We start from the raw sequence: 19377 nt of genomic DNA, 5'->3' as shown, positions 1-19377 counted from the left end.
ATTTCAGAGTTTTGTTTAATTTCATAAAACAGTTATCTTCACATCCCAGTCAGTATGTAATTGAGTGAACCAATTATGTCACCCATCATTATTTTTTTTTAAACTTTATTTTGTGAAATATCTCAATTTCTCCTCTTTATAATGTAAGGCAAAATGTGGAATTGCCATTATTGTAATTTAATGTGATTTGATGAAGAGTCTCATTGCCAATTCTGCAGAAAAAATAAATATTCATTTGTTTCATTGGAATTATATTCATTATTTGGAAGTATTATGAAAGTATGGCTGCTATATGTAATTCAGTTTTCTATCATTTATATCTACTTAAAAAGTGTAATGGTTTTAGCACGTGCCTAGAGAAGATATGCCAAGATTATCTTCTATGTATATCAAATAAATTAAATCTAAAACCATTCCAATATGCTGAATATCTATCTGGTCCTGTATTACTTATTTCTCATATTTATACATAATTTTGTCATAAAGAGTTTTTTTTTATCATAATGGTTGAAATTTGAAAGAGTCCACTCAAAAAGAAGAATCAGACAAGAATACTGGATTAATTGAATCTCTAATTTTTGCAAAAGAATTTATCTGCATATTATGGGGATATGTCGATCAGAAATTGATGACACTGGTCATCTTTTTTCAAATTTATTAATGGACGACCAGGATGTCCACTTGTGAAACTTCGTGAAATAAAATTGGTACTTGTCCAGTTTTTTTCTTAACCCTTTGAACCCTAAATTATTAGGGGCGGTGGTGACCTTTACCCTAAATTATTTGCACATATTGGCCACATTCACAAATTCCCATGATATGAGACCCAACGGCATCTTCCCCCGCTAGTACCCGGACCGAGCCGACTGCAGTTGTTTACCTTCCCGTGACCTAGTCTACAAACAGAAATATCAACTTTAGTGTCTGTTTTGGGGTCAAAATCACTGTTTTTACCAAAGTCAGATACATCAGTTGCTTCCCCATAGTAAGCATGTGACTCGCCGCGTATTACAGTGTGTTACCGCACATACGACACATGCAACCACAAAAAAGTGGCATATTTTGGCCATTTTTTGCGAAACCTTCCGAAACCATTGCCGCCCTTGACTGAAATTATCGACTAAATATTCCTACACGTTTTGCTACGTACACGTACTAGAGAGATGATGTCATTGTAAAAGACCACCTGACATTTTAAGTCACGTGGCTGTAGGCCGGTATTCTGGCCTATCAGGTATTTGTGTGTTCACTGGTAGGCCAGTATTCAGGCCTATCGGGTTCGAAGTATTTATGAAACATTTTCATACCATAACCAAGGGATAAATCACAGAGGCCCTGAGGTGACAGGACACGTCAGGATGGGAAAATTCATATATATCTGATCAGCATTGGAAAATAATAAACATATTTTAGAGCTATGGGTCCTGTTTCATAAACACTTGCTATAATAACATATGCACTATCAGCCAACCAGATTGAAGGATTTCAGTAGCTTTAAACAGTCATTGCAATTTTTTTTAAATATAACAAGTTTTTTGAAAATGGGCCCCTTGGAATCAATGAACAAACCAGTCATACACTTAATTTATTCCCATTCCGACACCATTTATTTCAAAGTGTGTTTCTTTATATATTACATTATCATCTACTAACCATTATATATACACAGATGCATGATAAATCTTTTGATTCTTTGATAATACAAAAGGCATTATTGTTAATAACACCAACGTTCCATATCTACAAATTTTAACAAATAAAAACAAGATTACATAAATTATAAGAACATATATAATTTTTTTTTGTTTTTGCACTATGCAGCAGATAAACACACACAGACTAATACAACAGTTGAAAACAAACTACAGAGAACGGCAAAAGCAGATAAGAAGAGTGTATTAAACAATTAAACAGTGACTGATACGGAATAAAACACATCTAAAACTACAAGCAGAAAGGAGAATATTCTTCTTTGTCTCCAGGTATTTGAAATTGAGGTATATTGTTCTTTTTGTGTTTATGATCCAAAAGTAGTGGTGCTTAAAAGTTAGTAAACCCCACCACAAAATGCACTTTCATGCCGAGTGTTGAATGTAGACAACAACGCTGCAATGTTTGGCGAATTGAATGTAATAATATTTCATCACCTGGCTTCACAATTAAATATCTATAACATGGTAGAACTTGAACACTTTTCATTTTCCGTTGGGGTCACTAACTTTTTACCACCACTGTAGATTATTTCAAGAAAAGAAAACAAACCAATGGGACAATAATGCATGTGACACTGATTTTCTCAACTTTGTTTAAAAAATATCAGGAATGAAAATATCTTTTAAAAATCCACACATAATTATTTAATGGTGGATGTGGAATATATAACCTCAAAAATGATAGTGCCCTCCTATCTCTCGCTCCGCTCTACAAGCGCAGGCTTAACACCCACTCATGCCCTTCTATCCACTTCACATGGAAGTAATTACTGTTTGAATGATTGTGGGTCAAGCCCCAGGGAGCATTTCATGAAAGGAAATTATCAGATGTTTCATCTGACAAAGTATGTTTTATCCATAAGTTACCATAGCAACTGTCCTCGGCCAATTAAGGAAAGCTGTCAGATCTGCATATTTGTTAGACAAAAAATGTTGATGAAACGTTTCTCAGTTTTTTCAGAGAGTGACATAAATGTTGGCATGTTTGTAAAAATATACTCTTGTTTCATTGATCAAAGCTAGCTCTGCAATGTTAGGGTTACAGATTAAGACCTATAGCTTTTCTACTTGCACGGGCGATTTCTGATAGGTATGAGGGCAATCATCACTGGCAAAGGTTTGCAACAGTCATTATTAGTCTGTCAATGTACTAAAAAGCTATAAGCAATGCATTTTCAAATTTGATTTGACTTCAAAGTTGCTACGCAAACGTCCACAATAATTGCAAAAAACGGTCTTTAATACAAAGATGAGTAAAAAACCAAGGCCTCTTTCGTTGATTGGTATCGTTTCCATGACATAAAAATGTACAGATATCGTAACTAGTCCAAGCAAACTTCAGGGTCGGGTAACACTTACTTAAAGATTGATTGTAAAGTTGATTTTTATGATCAATTACATTGGTCACTATGTGCAATCAATACTACAAATCAACTACTGTACAATTAATCACTAAGTGTTGTGTTGCAGGACTCTGGGGTGTGTTTCACAAAGCACCTTGTCAGTGATTTTCATCCCAAAATTTGCTACTGACCAATCAGATTCAAGGATTTCAGTAGCTTATAACAGCTCTAAAAGAAAATCCCTGATAAGATGCTGCATTAAATGCTTTCCAGACGACTACTTTCACGAAAACAATGAGTGACTGCCACAAGACAATTCATCATGAAATAAAACCCCTCACAACTCGAATTTTCGGAGAATTCCAGTTACAATCAGTTAGAAATGTTTACCATGTGTCACTTTCTACACTTATTACTGTTCAAATTTCAACTAAGTATTTTGCAAATAATACCCCAAAACTATTAGACAGTGGTTGTATGGTTTACAGAAGTTGAAAGAGACTGAAAATTAGCTACATTAAAAAAATGCATCAATAATTTTGCCATCAAATATATAAAAAATTGATTGTCTTTACCAGATTAAAACGGATTGAATTTGTATGCATAGACTTGTCTTATTATCAGCCTCAAAATTACTCCTAGTGAAGAAATAATTGGTACAGATTAAAATTTAAGCATAAAAAGAATAGGGGAAAAAGAAGAAACAAGACAGAAAAAGGATTAATATGAGATGGATAGAAACTTTTCTTCTTCAATTTTGATTTGCTAGTGAAAATTTAGTTTCAAAGTAGTCGTATCGTTTCAACATAAAAGGTAGACAAGGAATTATGATATCATTATTCAGATGACAACAGGTGAATATAACAAGGTTGCATATATGAGAAGTCTTCTCTTCAAGAAAATGCAAGATCTAGAATCATAACATGTGAAAGACATGAATAGGTGAAACATTAACACACATCTAATTCTATTGGCATTTCATGCCGATTTGCATTCATTATTACATATTAGAGAATAAGTAAATCATTTTGTGTTATTATTGGAATTGTATAAATTACTGGTCAACCTGTATTCATTTACATAAGGAATATCAATTCATTTTGGGAATGTCGATAGGCAAAATGATTCAATCCAAGATATTAAATACAATTCGTTCCCCATCATTAATTCTTATCCAACTTAAGATCAACAAAAATATACATACAGTGATCCGCAAAACAATCACAATTAATATACCATTAATATGACATAGCAGTAAAAGGAGCAAAATGAAAAATACAACTATAAAATTCATAAATTTAATATTTTTTCTAAAAATTAAGTTAAATGCTTTTTTGAATGAGCACTAAAATCATGGATAAAATGTTCCTTGATCATATTCACTACAAAGTATTTGTTTTTCATTTCATTTCTTGACAACAGAAAAAGTATACAAACATTTTTTTTATCTTTAAATGCATGATTATTAATTACCTGTAAATAATGTTTTAAGTACTGAAATTATCACCTTCATCATTGGCACTAGGTTTATATGTAGGCTACAAGAACTATGGTGTAAATGTAAATGAGAAGAAAAGAGATTTTACACACAATTTCCAGGAAAAAATCACTACAATTATACCCATTCCTGCCCATAATAAAGGCATGGTTTCTTTACTGCATTTCGAGCTTCACAATACAGCAGATTATAAAATTTGGAGTAATAATATTGTGAATTCGCATTACTTTTTGGTGACGGAATAGATAAATGGGTGCTTTATACAAAATATAGTTTTTATCTATTATTTTCACTGACAAGGAATACAATGATCAAATTAGTATTCGAGGTATATATATTCCTGTGATTTTTCATTTACATACATGTCAAAATATATAAAAAACCATGGGTCCGAGTAATCTGTTTAAATACACATTTATAGATTTTTTTTCTCTTTAATAATGCTATACAAAATCTGGAAGCAAACTTACATTTTATTTATGTAGGAGACCCCTCATTCCATCACCATAGAAACTGGTATACAAACATTACGCAGAGATAAGAAACATAAGAATATATTCATTTCTTCAATAAAATTCCCCATATTGACTTTCAGTATAATGGCAACTTCTGTCATAAGAGCATCATTTCAAACTCCTTAAAAATATCAGTATTTCAGCTCACTAGTTTAAAATTTTCATAGAACACTTCCATAAGGAAATGTGGGATACTTTGAAAGGTGACATAAGTCCTTATGTCTCTTATCACTTTGTTCTGGAAGATGGAGATCATTAGATCACATTCTACTTCAGAGCAACAGAGTCTCTTTAACCGCTGAAGATTTCTGAGAATCCTAAAGTACAAAGTACTATGTGACAAAATAATCAAGGCAAAACACTGGATGCATGCATGCTACTAAACTCGTATAGGTGTACAAAGTGCTGTAACATCTCAACTGATTTCTGCAAAAAGAGTTAGTTCCTGGCATGAAAATCATATCCAACAACCCCTGCAATGTTCACACGTATCAAATAAGATCCCATGATCTACATGAGCTCTAGAATATCAGTGTTGTGTGAACGCGCTTTCCCCTGTAAATCTGAATACAAAATGATACCATGTATTTTTATATCATAGTACTACATTTATCTTTAGGTCCAACGCAGTATATTTTTCTACAAAAAGGGAGAAAGAAAAGTGTTGTCCTACGGTTAAATTTACTATCAATGGTAACTCTGAATGTCAATGGTAAATACCATGGAATCGAGGCCCAACAGCCAATCAAAATCAACCTATCCATGGTAGTTAACATTGACGTCAGCATTCCCATCAATAGTATGTTTCATGCAACGTAACCCAAAATTAATGTGGTATAATGATTATATATAAACATTGATAGTAATCTGTAATAAATACTATGGGATGTGCACTATAAGAATAAATCTATGGGCTTGTAGCAAACATTTTCTTGGCTGCTTTCTTTTGTAATTTTTCTCTTGCTTTTTGTTCCTTTTGTTGAGCCTTCTTCTCCTTTTCCACGCAAGCCTTGAGTTCTTTGACCTTCTTCTTGAACGTGTTCTTATCATTGGAATTAGTCACACCTAACGTCTGAGGGCAAGAAAGAGAAAATAGAAAATTGTTAAGATATCATAATAGGTCCATTTAATAATTATAATAATACCAACATGCTTATATAGCGCATATCACTGCCAAAAGAGTCCCTATGCGCTTAATTGGATATTATTACCCTAGCTTTAGTATAATACAGCTACCATTTTTGAGCACACAGGGATGCATTTGGCAGTGATATGTACTATATAAACATGTTGGTATCATTATCATTATATGCAATCACTGCACCGAATAGTTGACATATTATTTACTCAGCTGTAGCTGAGCCGCTGTATCACAAGCATTCAAATATGAATTCATGTAAAATAAATATAAGAACTTAAATTAAACCATGCTTTAGCAAATCCTCTCCTTCCCCTTCTCATTACTTTACTATGAATTTTGATATGAATTGAATTGACTCATTATAATCCATGTGCATATCATTTCTTGCTTTATGTTGGTTTATGTACATGTATATTTATTTTATGTTGCCCTGTATACTGTTTGTCTATAACAGATAACCTGGGCTTATTGTAATTATTTCCCTTTTTATCAATAAAAGGTGATTTATTAAAAAAATAAATAAACAAATAACTGTAGTAGCCATTCATGTCATCTTGGTCAATTGCAGCCAATGAGGATAAATTTCTTGCTGAAGGAAGATTAAAACCCACACCTGATAAGGGGATCAGTCCCCCCCCCCCCCCCCCCCCCGTCTGCAAGCACAGACCCTGATTAAAACTTCGATCAACAAGCGAGTCTTCACACAAGACTAGCACAAATACAATTTGCTGTTCCAATTTTGTTCCCCCTGAATAAGAGGGGCCTACTATACAAAAGTCATTGGCAGGGTCTCTAAGCTGCATATTCAGTCCACTTATATCGGGAGAAGGGTCTGCACAGCAGACTAAGGCACTGCATCATATTGACCTCTGACCCTAAGTGCACTGACCTTTAACTTGGCCCCATCCAGTTGTAGCAGAGCATGTCCGTTGATAGAGTTAGCAGAGAAATCGTTGATGTACTGTGCGAGGTTGTTGGCCATTAGCCATTGCGAGACGTGGGTAGTATTCCAGTCCCATACTGGACGATCGTCTATATGATGCGGCTTCTGAACCGGTTCATCCTGAGGAATCAAGGGATAAATTTTGGTTAGAGATAGCAGGCACAGAAAATATCTTAAACTGACACTATGATCATTTATCTTTTTTCATATACCTTTCCTAATATATATGGTCACCATCCTTTATTCCTTGTATTTCACGGAATATTTCTTTTCCCTTTTCTGTGATCTACATTTGACCAAATAAAATAGGAATAAACAGCGATTCCTGGATATAATCAAAGCATGATCTCTACTTTTAAATGTAAAATGGTCAACTTTGACATGAACTTTTCAATGATGATTTCTGATGAAATTGCAGATATCTACTAGTGTTGTAGTCAAGGCATAAACCCACCAAGACCAAGGCAAAGGCCAAGCCTACAGCATTGAAACCTCAAGCCTACCTGTTTAAAATGTTATTAAATAACATCAAACCTGTAATCTTATCGCGCAACATTATATTCAATAGGTAATCTAATAGGAAATCTCATCACTGATAAACCATGATGTGGGCCCCGTCTGTCAAAGAGGTACGATTGATCCAATTAATCGTAACTCTATGAAAATCCATCAGTGTCATAATTTTTTCTAAAGGAAATTTGCAAAATGTCCTTTGTAAACAAAGGAGAACACACCAAATTGTCAAGAAATCAATGAATTTATGGATATACATTCATATCTTGAAATTTGTTTTAACAAACATGCATTTTATATGTTGACTTTGCTGGCTTTCCATAGTTGCGATTGATTAGATCAATCACAACTCTTTGTAACACGGGCCCCTGATACAATAATCTGATATGATCAAAGGTCATTCAACGTATGCGAATGAAATTTTTAAAGTCAAGTCAGACTAAAGTCTTAGGGAAACACCCCTTCCGCTGGGATAATACTCACTTGTGTCGGACCTGATATACTGTATTTGCCCTTCTTCTTCTTCTTCCCTCCTCCAAGCTCACTCGCTGGCATGGAAGCAAGGTAGTCTGTTGATGATGCTGAGAACATATGCCTCTTTTCTTCTAAGAAAATAAATATGATAGTACAGCATGTATCAACTCAATTGACATATGACAATTTTTTTTACACTGCCATGTTGCAAGAAATACTAAAATACACCTGTATTAGAATTCCCAACTTATGGATCATCCTTCACATGCCATTGTAATGCCAAACAGAGGAAGATCAGGGGTCGAAATTATGAAATAATAATAATAAATTATGAAATTGACAATTTTTGACAGAGTGGATGACCTCAGAAACGCTGAAATTGCACATTAAGGGGTTTATTTTTCCAATTTTTTATTCCAGACCCGTCAGGACACACCTTTGGTGCATGTTACGGGGCCTTCCGCCCTCCCTTCAAACAATTCCTGGATCCAGCCCTGGAGATTTCCACTGAATTATGAATGCATTTATAATCTGTTCAACAAATATAGTTTTTTTTTTCGATGTCAAAACAAATTTAATTCCATCAAGATAAGGACATTTCCACTTGGTAGAAAGGTAAGAATTTGCAATAAATAAATGAATGATTCTGAACTGGATTTTACCCAATTAAAAAAAGTATTTTCAAAGCGATATATTTTTATGATTGAAAAAAAGTTGGCTTGCATGAAGTTTACCTTTACTATTGAGAAACTTGCATATATTTAGTGTTCTGGGTTATCATTCATTGAGAAAACAACATTAAGGATTGATAAATAGAAAAGAAGATTAAAAGCATTCAAACCCAGGGTATTTCCATTATGGCATATGAATGATAAACCTTGTAGTACACCCTGCACCATTTTGGCATAAGACATGTAAACCTTGCCAATACACCAATTACCATTATAACATAAGAGTGATTGCAAAATATACTAATTCCCTTAATAGCATATGAAATGATAAACCTTGATGACGGATAACTTGTCCATTTCTGTTTATGAATGAAAAAATCTTGTCCAAACCAGCGTATATAACGGAATATGAATGATATAACATTTCTGGTACATCAATATGCATATATGAATTATAATGGTTTCACATGTAGGTACACCGAGATCCATTACAGCATATGAATGATAAAACATTTCAGGTACATCAATTTCCACTATGGCATATGAATAATGTGTCTTCCACTACCCTTGTGTTCAAGGTACATGGTCAACAGGGCAAGGTGATTATGTTAACAAGATAATGACTGATGATAGGTCCTTATCACAAGATTAGCAATTGATTGTACGATTGATTTTACACTTGATTACACATAACTATCAATGACATCATAACAATCAGTCCTAAGACCATGCACTATGTTTTGTGATAAAGGGCTCTGATAATTTCAAACATCATTTTTTAAGCATTGAGTACTAAAGCATAGTGGCAATTTGAAAGGATCATGTTAATAACAAAGAGAACATTGGAATAGAAAGAAGGAGAGATGACATGAATGGCAAAGATATTGACAGTGACACATAAGCATGATACTTTCCATGGATACATCAATACAAAAATGTAACACACAAGATGACATGCATGGATCAGACAAATGCTGTGATAGATGATAATGGTATGGATGAAAAGCTGAGTACATGAAAGAATGGGCTCAACCAATATATCTACCCGACAAAAATTTGCAGACGCATAATATCTAAGATTAGAATGACCTGAAGATTTTGATTTTTGATCAAAATTTGTTATATAGAAGAAAAAAAATTGAAAGTTAATTATCAAATGTACATTCTTTCAGTAAAACAAGGCGTTGTTTTAGTAGAAATGTAGTCAGCAAGAAAAAACCAATGCTATTGCTGAAGTTAGCTTCAATATCTAACTAAAAATAAAGTCAGTTTTCAATAGACAATGAAATGACCTTTTCTTTTATTTATGTTACACATACGTCTCTTTTGATACTGCACTATAAGCATCAGCTCATGATGGATATGCATGTATGCTTGTATTTATAATATTACTGAAAAGGAGGCAAGGAGTGTGTTGCACCAACACGTAGTAAGACCTGACAAATTTCCTTGATTTCGATTGGCTGAGAAATTCTCTTAATACGGGAACTCTCGGATAATGCATACTTTAGTTTGATAAAACATCAGACAATTCCTTTCATGAAATCATGGAAGCATTTCATGAAAGGATTAATAAAACGTTTCAACAAAGTCTACTTCAGCAAAGAGTTGCCATAGTAACAGTGCTTCTCAGCCAATCAAAATCAAGGAAGTTGTCAGGGAAGTGTTTCATCTACATTTTTTGTCTCACGAGTTTTCAGGTCTGGCAACTGTCCTTGGTTTTGATTGGCCAAATAGCCCTGTTACTATGGTACCTGTAGGATAAAACAGGACTTGTCAGATACAACGTCCAAGAAGTCCTGTTGTGAAATGCTCCTCGGAGTATTAAAACAAAGGATTTCATCAGAGATGATAATTTCCTCAGTGTTGACAACTTTCATGAAACGCATCTCCCTTGTCAGTGCTGACAACATTCAGCAATTCCTGACAGAACTTGTCAGATGCTTTATGCGAGAAATTAGTTTTCAGTCTGACAGTTACCACAGTAACGATGTTGGATGAAAAGTGTTGAAGTGATGCTCCCCCGCTAATCAAAAGCAAGAATATCACTGATAATGTCAGGGCTAATCATTTAGTCAGTGCTGTCTGCAGAAATCTTTCATGAAACACCTCCCCCCCCCCCATCACAACCCTAACACAGTCCCCCCTATAGTCTTCCAGGGAGCGTTTCATGAAAGGACTTGTCGGACCTTCTCATCAGACAAATCCTGTTTTGTCTGACAGTTACCATAGTAACAGTGCCTCTCACCCAATCAAAATCTAGGAAAGGTGTCAGATCCGACAACTTGTCAGACGAAAATATTGATGAAACACTCCCCTGGAGGGAGCTTCATACCTTGCTCTCCCTCATCATCGGATGGAAATGATGACAGGGATGAAGAGGATGATGATGACCACGTTGATGAGGAAAGTGAAGATGACGAGGAAAGTTTTGGAGCAGAGCGAGACAGAACACGCACACCACCACCTTTTGGGGGGTTTGACAGAAAGGTTAGCAGAACAAAAAAAATAGACAGACACACACACAGAAAGGACTACAATAAAGCGATTAAAAAAAAAAGTATTTTACAGGGCCATTTAATTAGAAATTGTAGCACTGATTTGCCATTTTTCAATTCATAATGAATAAATTGTACCATTTATTTTTCAAAGACAATCAGCATAATCTAATGTAGTCTTTTGTAAAGCTTCAATCTTTTTTTCTGTAATTATATTTTTTTAAAGAAAACCGTAAGTTTTTGTTTTATTTTCATTACATTAAAAGAGGATTTCTTTTTTAAAGACACCTTCATACCTAACTATAAATGACTCTGTAAATTCAAATTAGGAGAGAAGAGGGTTAACAGAAACATGCAAAATAATGAGAACGCTAGGAAGGGTCTTTATTTGCACAACTTATCACAAAAAAATTATTTTTAAACTACATGCATTATGTAATTTAACACCATTAGGCATTGCTCAGAGCATTCATGCACTTAAAGCCCACAAAAGTTTGACAGTAAAGTCAACACAGAAAGCAAGAAATAAGTATGCAAACTGATTTTGAAATAATTATTTACATAAAATCTAGGTTTCCAGAACATGTGGAGAGGCTCTTCAGCTACTTATAAGATGTTCTCTCTTCTAATCAAACATGCCTTTTTTTTAAGTGAGAATATCTCTTTACATATGGGCCAAAGAAGAGGAAAAGTAAACACATTAAGCTTTTGTACTTTCAGAATGGCTTTTTGTGAGAGAAAGGAGCATCTGAAAAAAGATTTTTATTCATAGAATTCAGGAGAGGAAGAGAAAGAGAGGGGGGGGGGGAGAAGGCCTGAAGAAACTAAATAACGAAAAAAGCAGGGTTTGAACAAATCCAAAGAGCACACAATGTAATGCAAAAGTACCAGAAATTTGATCTAACTTGCGAGAATATTCACAAGTTAACAAAAAATGGAAATGACAGAAAACCTGATAGAAAACCAAATCAGGATAATTTTTTTTTTTTTTTTTTATTTTAATGCCAGAAACAAAGATTGAGACCCAATCCTGGGTGGAAAGCATCAGAATTAGCTACGCTGCCTTGATAGCTACCTTGAGGAAACATAGGAGGGTCATCGGAGCTACGACTACCTTGACTAGATAATTCCGGACTTAGCTGATGATCGAAGGGTACGTCTACCGCCCTCTCCTGGTGTTTATGCCGGTGGTGGGGGTGAGATGAGACTAGGCTTACCCCTACTCCCTCCGGTGAAGAAGATGAAGGGGAGGATTCTATATGGGCACTCGTGTTTGGTTGCTGTAACCTGGAGAAATATGAGGATATAGGGTTTTGGATGTTATTCTCTGATTAAACGTTAATTGCAGATGCGGTAACGATAACAAAATGAGAAAAATGAATGCATTGCATAGCAAAGTGTGTGTATTTGAGTTTTGTCAGACGTGTATCAATCAGATATGATTATTTACGTCTGGGACTGACCTTTAACGTCACCATCCGAAAGACGTGACATGGGATCAAACCTCTGCATCATTTTATAACATCCCCACAGCTTGGAATACAGGCGCACGCCACAACGCCCAAGTATGTGGTGATTTAAGCGGATTATACATCAATCGTTTATAAATTCCCCCGCTCTCATCAGCACAGCTTAATGAGCAGTTTGACCCATCACTAGAAACGTCAATTTGTGTAGGCTTCCACTGCGAGAGCACATTTAATAAACCCTTTGTTTCTCTTTATATCTGCATTTTTGTAATTGTGCTTTGAATCATGACTCATGTTGTCGTTCATATATGAAAATTGACACTGAACACACCCTCGGATATACTGAAAACTGGCAGAATCATAGTCACACTTATATCCACCTTTCATAAATTTGATAAGCTAGGAACCCTGCATCCCATCACTTCCGACTCTTTTTCTGTTTACTTTCACGTAAACACAACCTTACAACTTGGTTTAACATGTGACGACCAGGTAAGCATTTCATGGAACTAACAGTTGGCGATTTTCACTGACACGTGTTATAAGCTACTCAAATCCTTCCATCTGATTGGCTCAGAAGAAAGTCAGTCAGCGAAAAATCACTGAGCATTATTTTCATGAAACACATTCAAGATCAAGTCCAGCCCAGAAAAAATGTTGATTTGAATTAATAGAGAAAAATAAAACAAGAATAACGTTGAAAATTTCATAAAAATCGGATGTAAAATAAGAAAGTTATGACATTTTAAACTTTCGCTTATATTTCACCAAACAGTTATATGCACAACTCAGCAACATGCAAATGAGAGCGTCAGCGATGTCCTCCACTCACTATTTCTTTTGTTTTTTTATTGTTTGAATTATACAATATTTCAATTTTTGTAGATTTGACAATAAGGACCAGTTTTACTGAACCATAAAATGTTAGAACAATTGTAATTCCCCTTGATCATGGGGGAAGAAAACTTATTTCACCTTTTAATGAGGAGAAAATTAAGATATTTCATATTTCATATAATAGAATACAAAAGAAATAGTGAGTGAATGACGTCATCAGTCCCCTCGTTTGCATACCGACCAGAAAATGCATATAAACTGCTTTGTGAAATTTAGCAAAACTTTAAGATGTCATAACTTTCCCATTTTACATCAAAATTTTGATGAAATTTTCAGTGTTATGCTTCTTGGATTTCTGTTTGTTCAAATCAACTTTTTGTCAGGGTGGACTTGTCCTATAACTACTGGGACTGTCCAACACTAAATCTTGTTACCATTACTATGTTATCAAACTTGAGATCAAATTTCAAGTCTTCTTTTTTTTTTATCTTTGCAGATTTTATTTATCACAAAAACAATCAAAGTATACAAAACATATATGGTTGCAATTCAATCAAACAGAACATTGATACAAACTGTGTATAAGTACATACAACATATCCTAAAAAAAATTGTGTACTCAGAAAAATTTACCAATAACTTGTACCCTAGTCCTGCCGAGAGGACGATCCATTAAACCGAAAAAGAAAAAGGGGTACGGTAATACCCCTCGTATCACTGTCATCCTGGTGGCATTGCCGGGGTATAGCACAACCCAAAAAATATGACCAAGTCTTCTTGGTTTCACTTCCATCTTTCAAAAACAGGACAAACTGAACACAACAAAATCTGACATGACAGCCTATAAAATCTGGCAAAATATTGTGATCGGAAGTGAAATATACATATACATATTTTTTTTACAGGTCCTTTAAATGAGGAAATATCATATAATGAATTATTAAATATATTTTACAGACTATAGTCTTTACCCGAGGCTTTACTATTCATAGTAACAAATCAACCCACGTAATTAGAACACGGATGATAACTTACCTTAGAATAGGCATTGCCGGTGGAAGGCCTGACGATGACGTCGTTGCCGTAACGACGGGAGCCGGAACTGGAGATGGTGGGCTTTGGTACCCTGTGGCTATATGATCCGTACTTGTATCGGGTTCTCTGTATACAGTCAATGAGAAGGGTTCAAACATGAAATTAGGACATCCCAAATGGTCTGATTATATAGATGCTGAGAGTGATAGGCTTGTATAACATGAGCACACAAACACCTGTGGAACAAATGGAGCTATGTTTGAAGCAATAAGTTAAGACTTGGGTGGTGTTTCACAAACACTTTAGCATGAGCAAAAATGAAACTTAAATTCCCAGTTTGTTGCAGTACAAAGAGGATGCGCACTAATGCGTATTGATCAATAAGATTGCGCGTTTCATATCGTGTACACGTTGGCGTCTAAGTGCGACTCTGAGTCATACTTAAATCTTTGTGAAACACCCCCAAGGTCAAATAAAACAGAGCAATGCTCTACTATGAATGATAACGAAGTTCTAACTTTAAAGACAAGTTCTCACATTTATTTGATACCTAAATATGACTAAATTCCAGGAATTCCTTTAAGTTTGAGCGCCCAATCAGGGAAGCCATGCTAAAGGCGGGGTAATAGTATGCATCGCTCAGAAACTTTGTATTAAGCACTATATAGATGTTGCATGAAAATATTTGGGAAAAAAAACATAAAGGAATGAAAATAAGTATCGACACAAATTGGATGGCAGTACAGGGTGTCTGTGGCATAAAAAAAAACGCAATTTGGGGCAGAATAAAAAACAACAACAGAGGGACAGGGAAATAAATGATGAAAAATAGAATATCATCAAAGTATATTCTAATGGGTTAAAATAGTAAGGCACAACATGGAGGTTTCTATCAAGAAGCAGAGAGACACATTTTGACTGCAATTTAAAGTCTAGTAAACTCCATCTAAATTCATTATGGGGAATAATATTAGGTATGAAAAATTCTTTTAGAAATTCTTCCAGAATGTCTATATACAGCCAACAAGACTAGAATATGTCTGAAGCAAAATAACAATATACGACTACTTCATTGATAAAAATGTGAAGGTACAAAAGATATTACAAACATTTGAGGAATATTCATCTGAAAAAACTACTTGATACCTGTTACTGATTGACAATGATTCTTACGATTCTGTTACCAAAAAAGGAGAGAAAAAATTAAGCTCATTGCAAATAGCAGCTGAAAAGGGGGAGGGTTATAAGCGAAACGTAGCGTTTCTGTATTGGAGATATGATGGATGTACAGACTTGATATCATAAGCATTCAACTATGTAAAAGAGCAAACAAGAATAGGGAGGTGGATTTAAATAGGACCTTAGAAGCTACTACGTTTTGACATCAAAACAGTATATATTTTTAATACTTTACATAATAACTGATGACAAATCCTCTCATTGTTGAGGAAACTTATATTCACAGCAGTCATGCATTAGTAATATATCAAAAACATCTTCAGCATCTTGAGGGAATAAATACGCAAAGTTGGCAAAGCAATGTGGAATAGCTGCAAAATATATACACTGATTTTTAAGAGAGGTCTACAAACTTACGGGAAATAGTGTCGGCTAAATTCAGGGTGGAAATGAACAAGGGATGCAAATATTATTGTGTGATAACAAATATCCTGGATGATTTTAAAACGTATATGACACCTATTAAATGAATCAAAGGAATTGTGAAGATAATAGCAGCGATTTTATGAAATAAACTCTGGTTGTTAGTATGACCTACTGATATGAATATCACACTGGAATTGACTTCAAGCAGTAAATGGACAACCTGCACAATTATCTATAGTCTACAGTCCAATATGTAATACTTGAAACCATACGAGAATGAATGTTTTTATCTTATAATGTGATAGTGCCTTATAACCTTTCAAAACAGGTATTATGTAAATTTAGTCATTATTATGATTATTAATCATTTATTATGATTATCATTTTCATTTATTTACTACAGAAATAGATAATTACAGCACTAGATGTGACTTTTATGGTGCTTTAAATGACTTTTAATGAGTTGGAAAAATGTCCTTGCAGAAGAAAAATAACAGTTTATCAATAAGCTATCTGATTTCACTCTTCCTTATTGATATCATAAAACATAATACCCAGGCCATGCAAATAAATAAGTATATATTTTTCATTCATTATCAAAATAGAAATTAATTTAACTGGGCTTTTTATTATACACACATATTCATGTCATAAGAAAAGGAAAGAATTGTTATTAACTAATCTTCAAGTGTGATTTAGACATCTTTTTTTAATTTCATAGAATGAGACAGACTTTAGTATTTCATATTGAAATTCATATAAAAGGCAAGTACTGTATATACATATAAAACTTTTGCACAAAATCAAAGTTACACAATACACAGAGACAGACAGACATACATACATACATGTAACAGACAGACAAACAAGAGTACATACACACAAATCACACAATATATATCTATTTAAAACATTTTAACCATTTGAATTTGTGTCTTCCTATTGTTGTGCATATTTGAAGAACATTCACTTAGTTAGCTAACTGAGAAACAATTGTTAAGGAAGAAAAGTCTATTTGTAAGATATTACTACTACTACTACTACTGCTGCTACTGCTGCTGCTGCTGCTGCTGCTGCTGCTGCTGCTGCTACTACTACTACTACTACTACTACTACTACTACTACTACTACTACTACTACTACTACTGCTACTACTACTACTACTACTACTACTACTACTACTACTACTACTGCTACTACTGCTTCTACTATTACTACTACTTCTATGACTACAACTTCTACTACTACATTTACTTAGACCACTACTACTATTACTATCACTTTTACTGCTACCCCTTCTTCATCAATGACAATTACTACTGTAACTAATTTGATAATATTAAGAATATCAATAATTAATGTTAATTACTGCAACTATACAAATACCTGATCTTAAATCTTGTTATATTACTTTTATTTTTCCTGATAAATCTTACACTATCTATTTGGTAATGTTGTTGACTACACCCTAAAGCAGGATTTCAAATCCTTCTACTACATGTAATAATCGTTCATATATTGTTATTGTTTTAGGCTTATACAGCACCATAAATGGCGAAAGTAGTTTACTGCACTACAATGAATACAACTACACTGAACACAATAAATAGCATGCATTCCTGTAATACTGAAATCTTAAATATACACAACATTTAAATTCACATTTGGACACTCTGCAACTGCATGTCTCCCTTCATTACGGTCGATTTTTCGGGTAAATCAGTTTGGTTTATTTACCATTAAAACCTTGCTCTAATATACATCCACACGGTTCATAATTGAAAATAATTGAAAAACATTTGCAAGATTTTGTGAATGATATATTCATAATAATGTAATAATTACAGATATTGCAAATTTCAATAAAATTCAGATTTAATGGTAATTTTTTCCATTGTATGTCTTCTCCGGAAGCAAATTTAGAGACACTTCAACCAATTCAACATAAAGAAAAGTTTTATTTAATATTTCATACCACTGTATCATATTCATTTCACATACTTTCTGTGACTGTTCATCAAATTTAAATTTTTCCGATATTACATCAAGTGAAATCAATAATTTGATTAATGATATGAGTACATCAGCTTTTCATTTACTTATTTCATTTTCGGTTAACTGAATAAAAAATCTGGTCCATGATATTCCAAACCATTTACAATCATTAGAGCAAGGAATTTTCTTGGTGACAATTCTTTATTTCTAAAGTATTTTTTTTATCAGCTTTCACAAGACAAAAAGTGCGCACATCCATGTTTTACTGACGTGTTTTTACCTTCTTATCCACGGGTTGTAGTAGATTCTGTATAGATCATTAAATACAGGATTCAAAGAAATACACAGATACAAAGAGCATTTAACAAACAACAGCGGGAGACATGGGGGGTGTTTCATGAACTGTTTTATCAGTGATTTTCACTGAAAAATGTTATAAGCTACTGAAATCCTTGCATCTGATTGGCTGAGAGCTTATTTGTCAGTAAAAATCACTGATGAGCTGCTTCATGAAACATACCCATGGACAGAACTTACAAGAGCTGGATGCTTATTAATTTCATAGGAGCATCATTTTGTTTATCGAAAGAAAAAGTTTCTTACAAAAACGGATAAGAAATGAACGAGCAAAAGGATATATATTGGCTAAATAAATAAGAAACTGTGAGTGGTTATGGCAGTGTGAATGAAATAATCAGAAATCATTTATGACATTCAGCTTACAATGTTTATTCTATGATTCCTTGATCAGTAAGGTAAAATATCTTTAAATCATTCAAAATGTTTGAAATGAATAATTATGGAAATTAATGATATTGCAAAGAAATAGCTTGACAGGGATGTAAACACAAGTACAATGAAATAACCACAGTATTAGTCCATGAAACACATTACAATGACGACAAGTTAAAGAAAGAATCTGGAATTTAAAGTGAGAAAAAGGAGACTGAAATATATCCTTTCAATCTGATACAAACAAATCATTTCCTGGATGGAATCTGGGCTACATTTCATAAAAAGTTGCAAAGTATAACAATTCTTGCTCTAATATCAACGTTCGGTGGAATAGCCAATCAAAAAGCAGAATTTCCACTGTTGTCATGGTAGTTGACATTCCAGCAAGAGTTG

The 19377-nt window shown here is 34.0% G+C and overlaps 1 protein-coding gene across 11 annotated transcripts in view; it reads right to left on the bottom strand.

Moving 5' to 3' along the window:
- Positions 1–1597: 1597 nt before the first annotated feature.
- The window catches only part of LOC121417485 (neurabin-1-like), a 96844-nt gene continuing 79064 nt past the window's right edge, over positions 1598–19377 (bottom strand). For 5 of the 11 annotated variants that reach the window (XM_041611208.1, XM_041611215.1, XM_041611245.1 and 2 more), the window contains 8 exons: positions 18530–18556; positions 16246–16260; positions 14650–14775; positions 12384–12595; positions 11146–11277; positions 8149–8270; positions 7099–7272; positions 1598–6140 (listed from right to left, as the gene is read on the bottom strand). In XM_041611208.1, coding sequence (XP_041467142.1) covers positions 5976–6140; positions 7099–7272; positions 8149–8270; positions 11146–11277; positions 12384–12595; positions 14650–14775; positions 16246–16260; positions 18530–18556 — 973 coding nt within the window. In that variant the 3' untranslated portion in view covers positions 1598–5975. The remainder of the gene's footprint in view (positions 6141–7098; positions 7273–8148; positions 8271–11145; positions 11278–12383; positions 12596–14649; positions 14776–16245; positions 16261–18529; positions 18557–19377) is intronic. The other 6 variants (XM_041611222.1, XM_041611234.1, XM_041611241.1 and 3 more) reach the window with 6 other exon arrangements.

This window comes from Lytechinus variegatus, chromosome 1 (genome assembly GCF_018143015.1).
Source record: "Lytechinus variegatus isolate NC3 chromosome 1, Lvar_3.0, whole genome shotgun sequence".
Taxonomy (NCBI): Eukaryota; Metazoa; Echinodermata; class Echinoidea; order Temnopleuroida; family Toxopneustidae; genus Lytechinus; species Lytechinus variegatus.
This window is presented reverse-complemented; position numbering and strand designations above follow the sequence as displayed.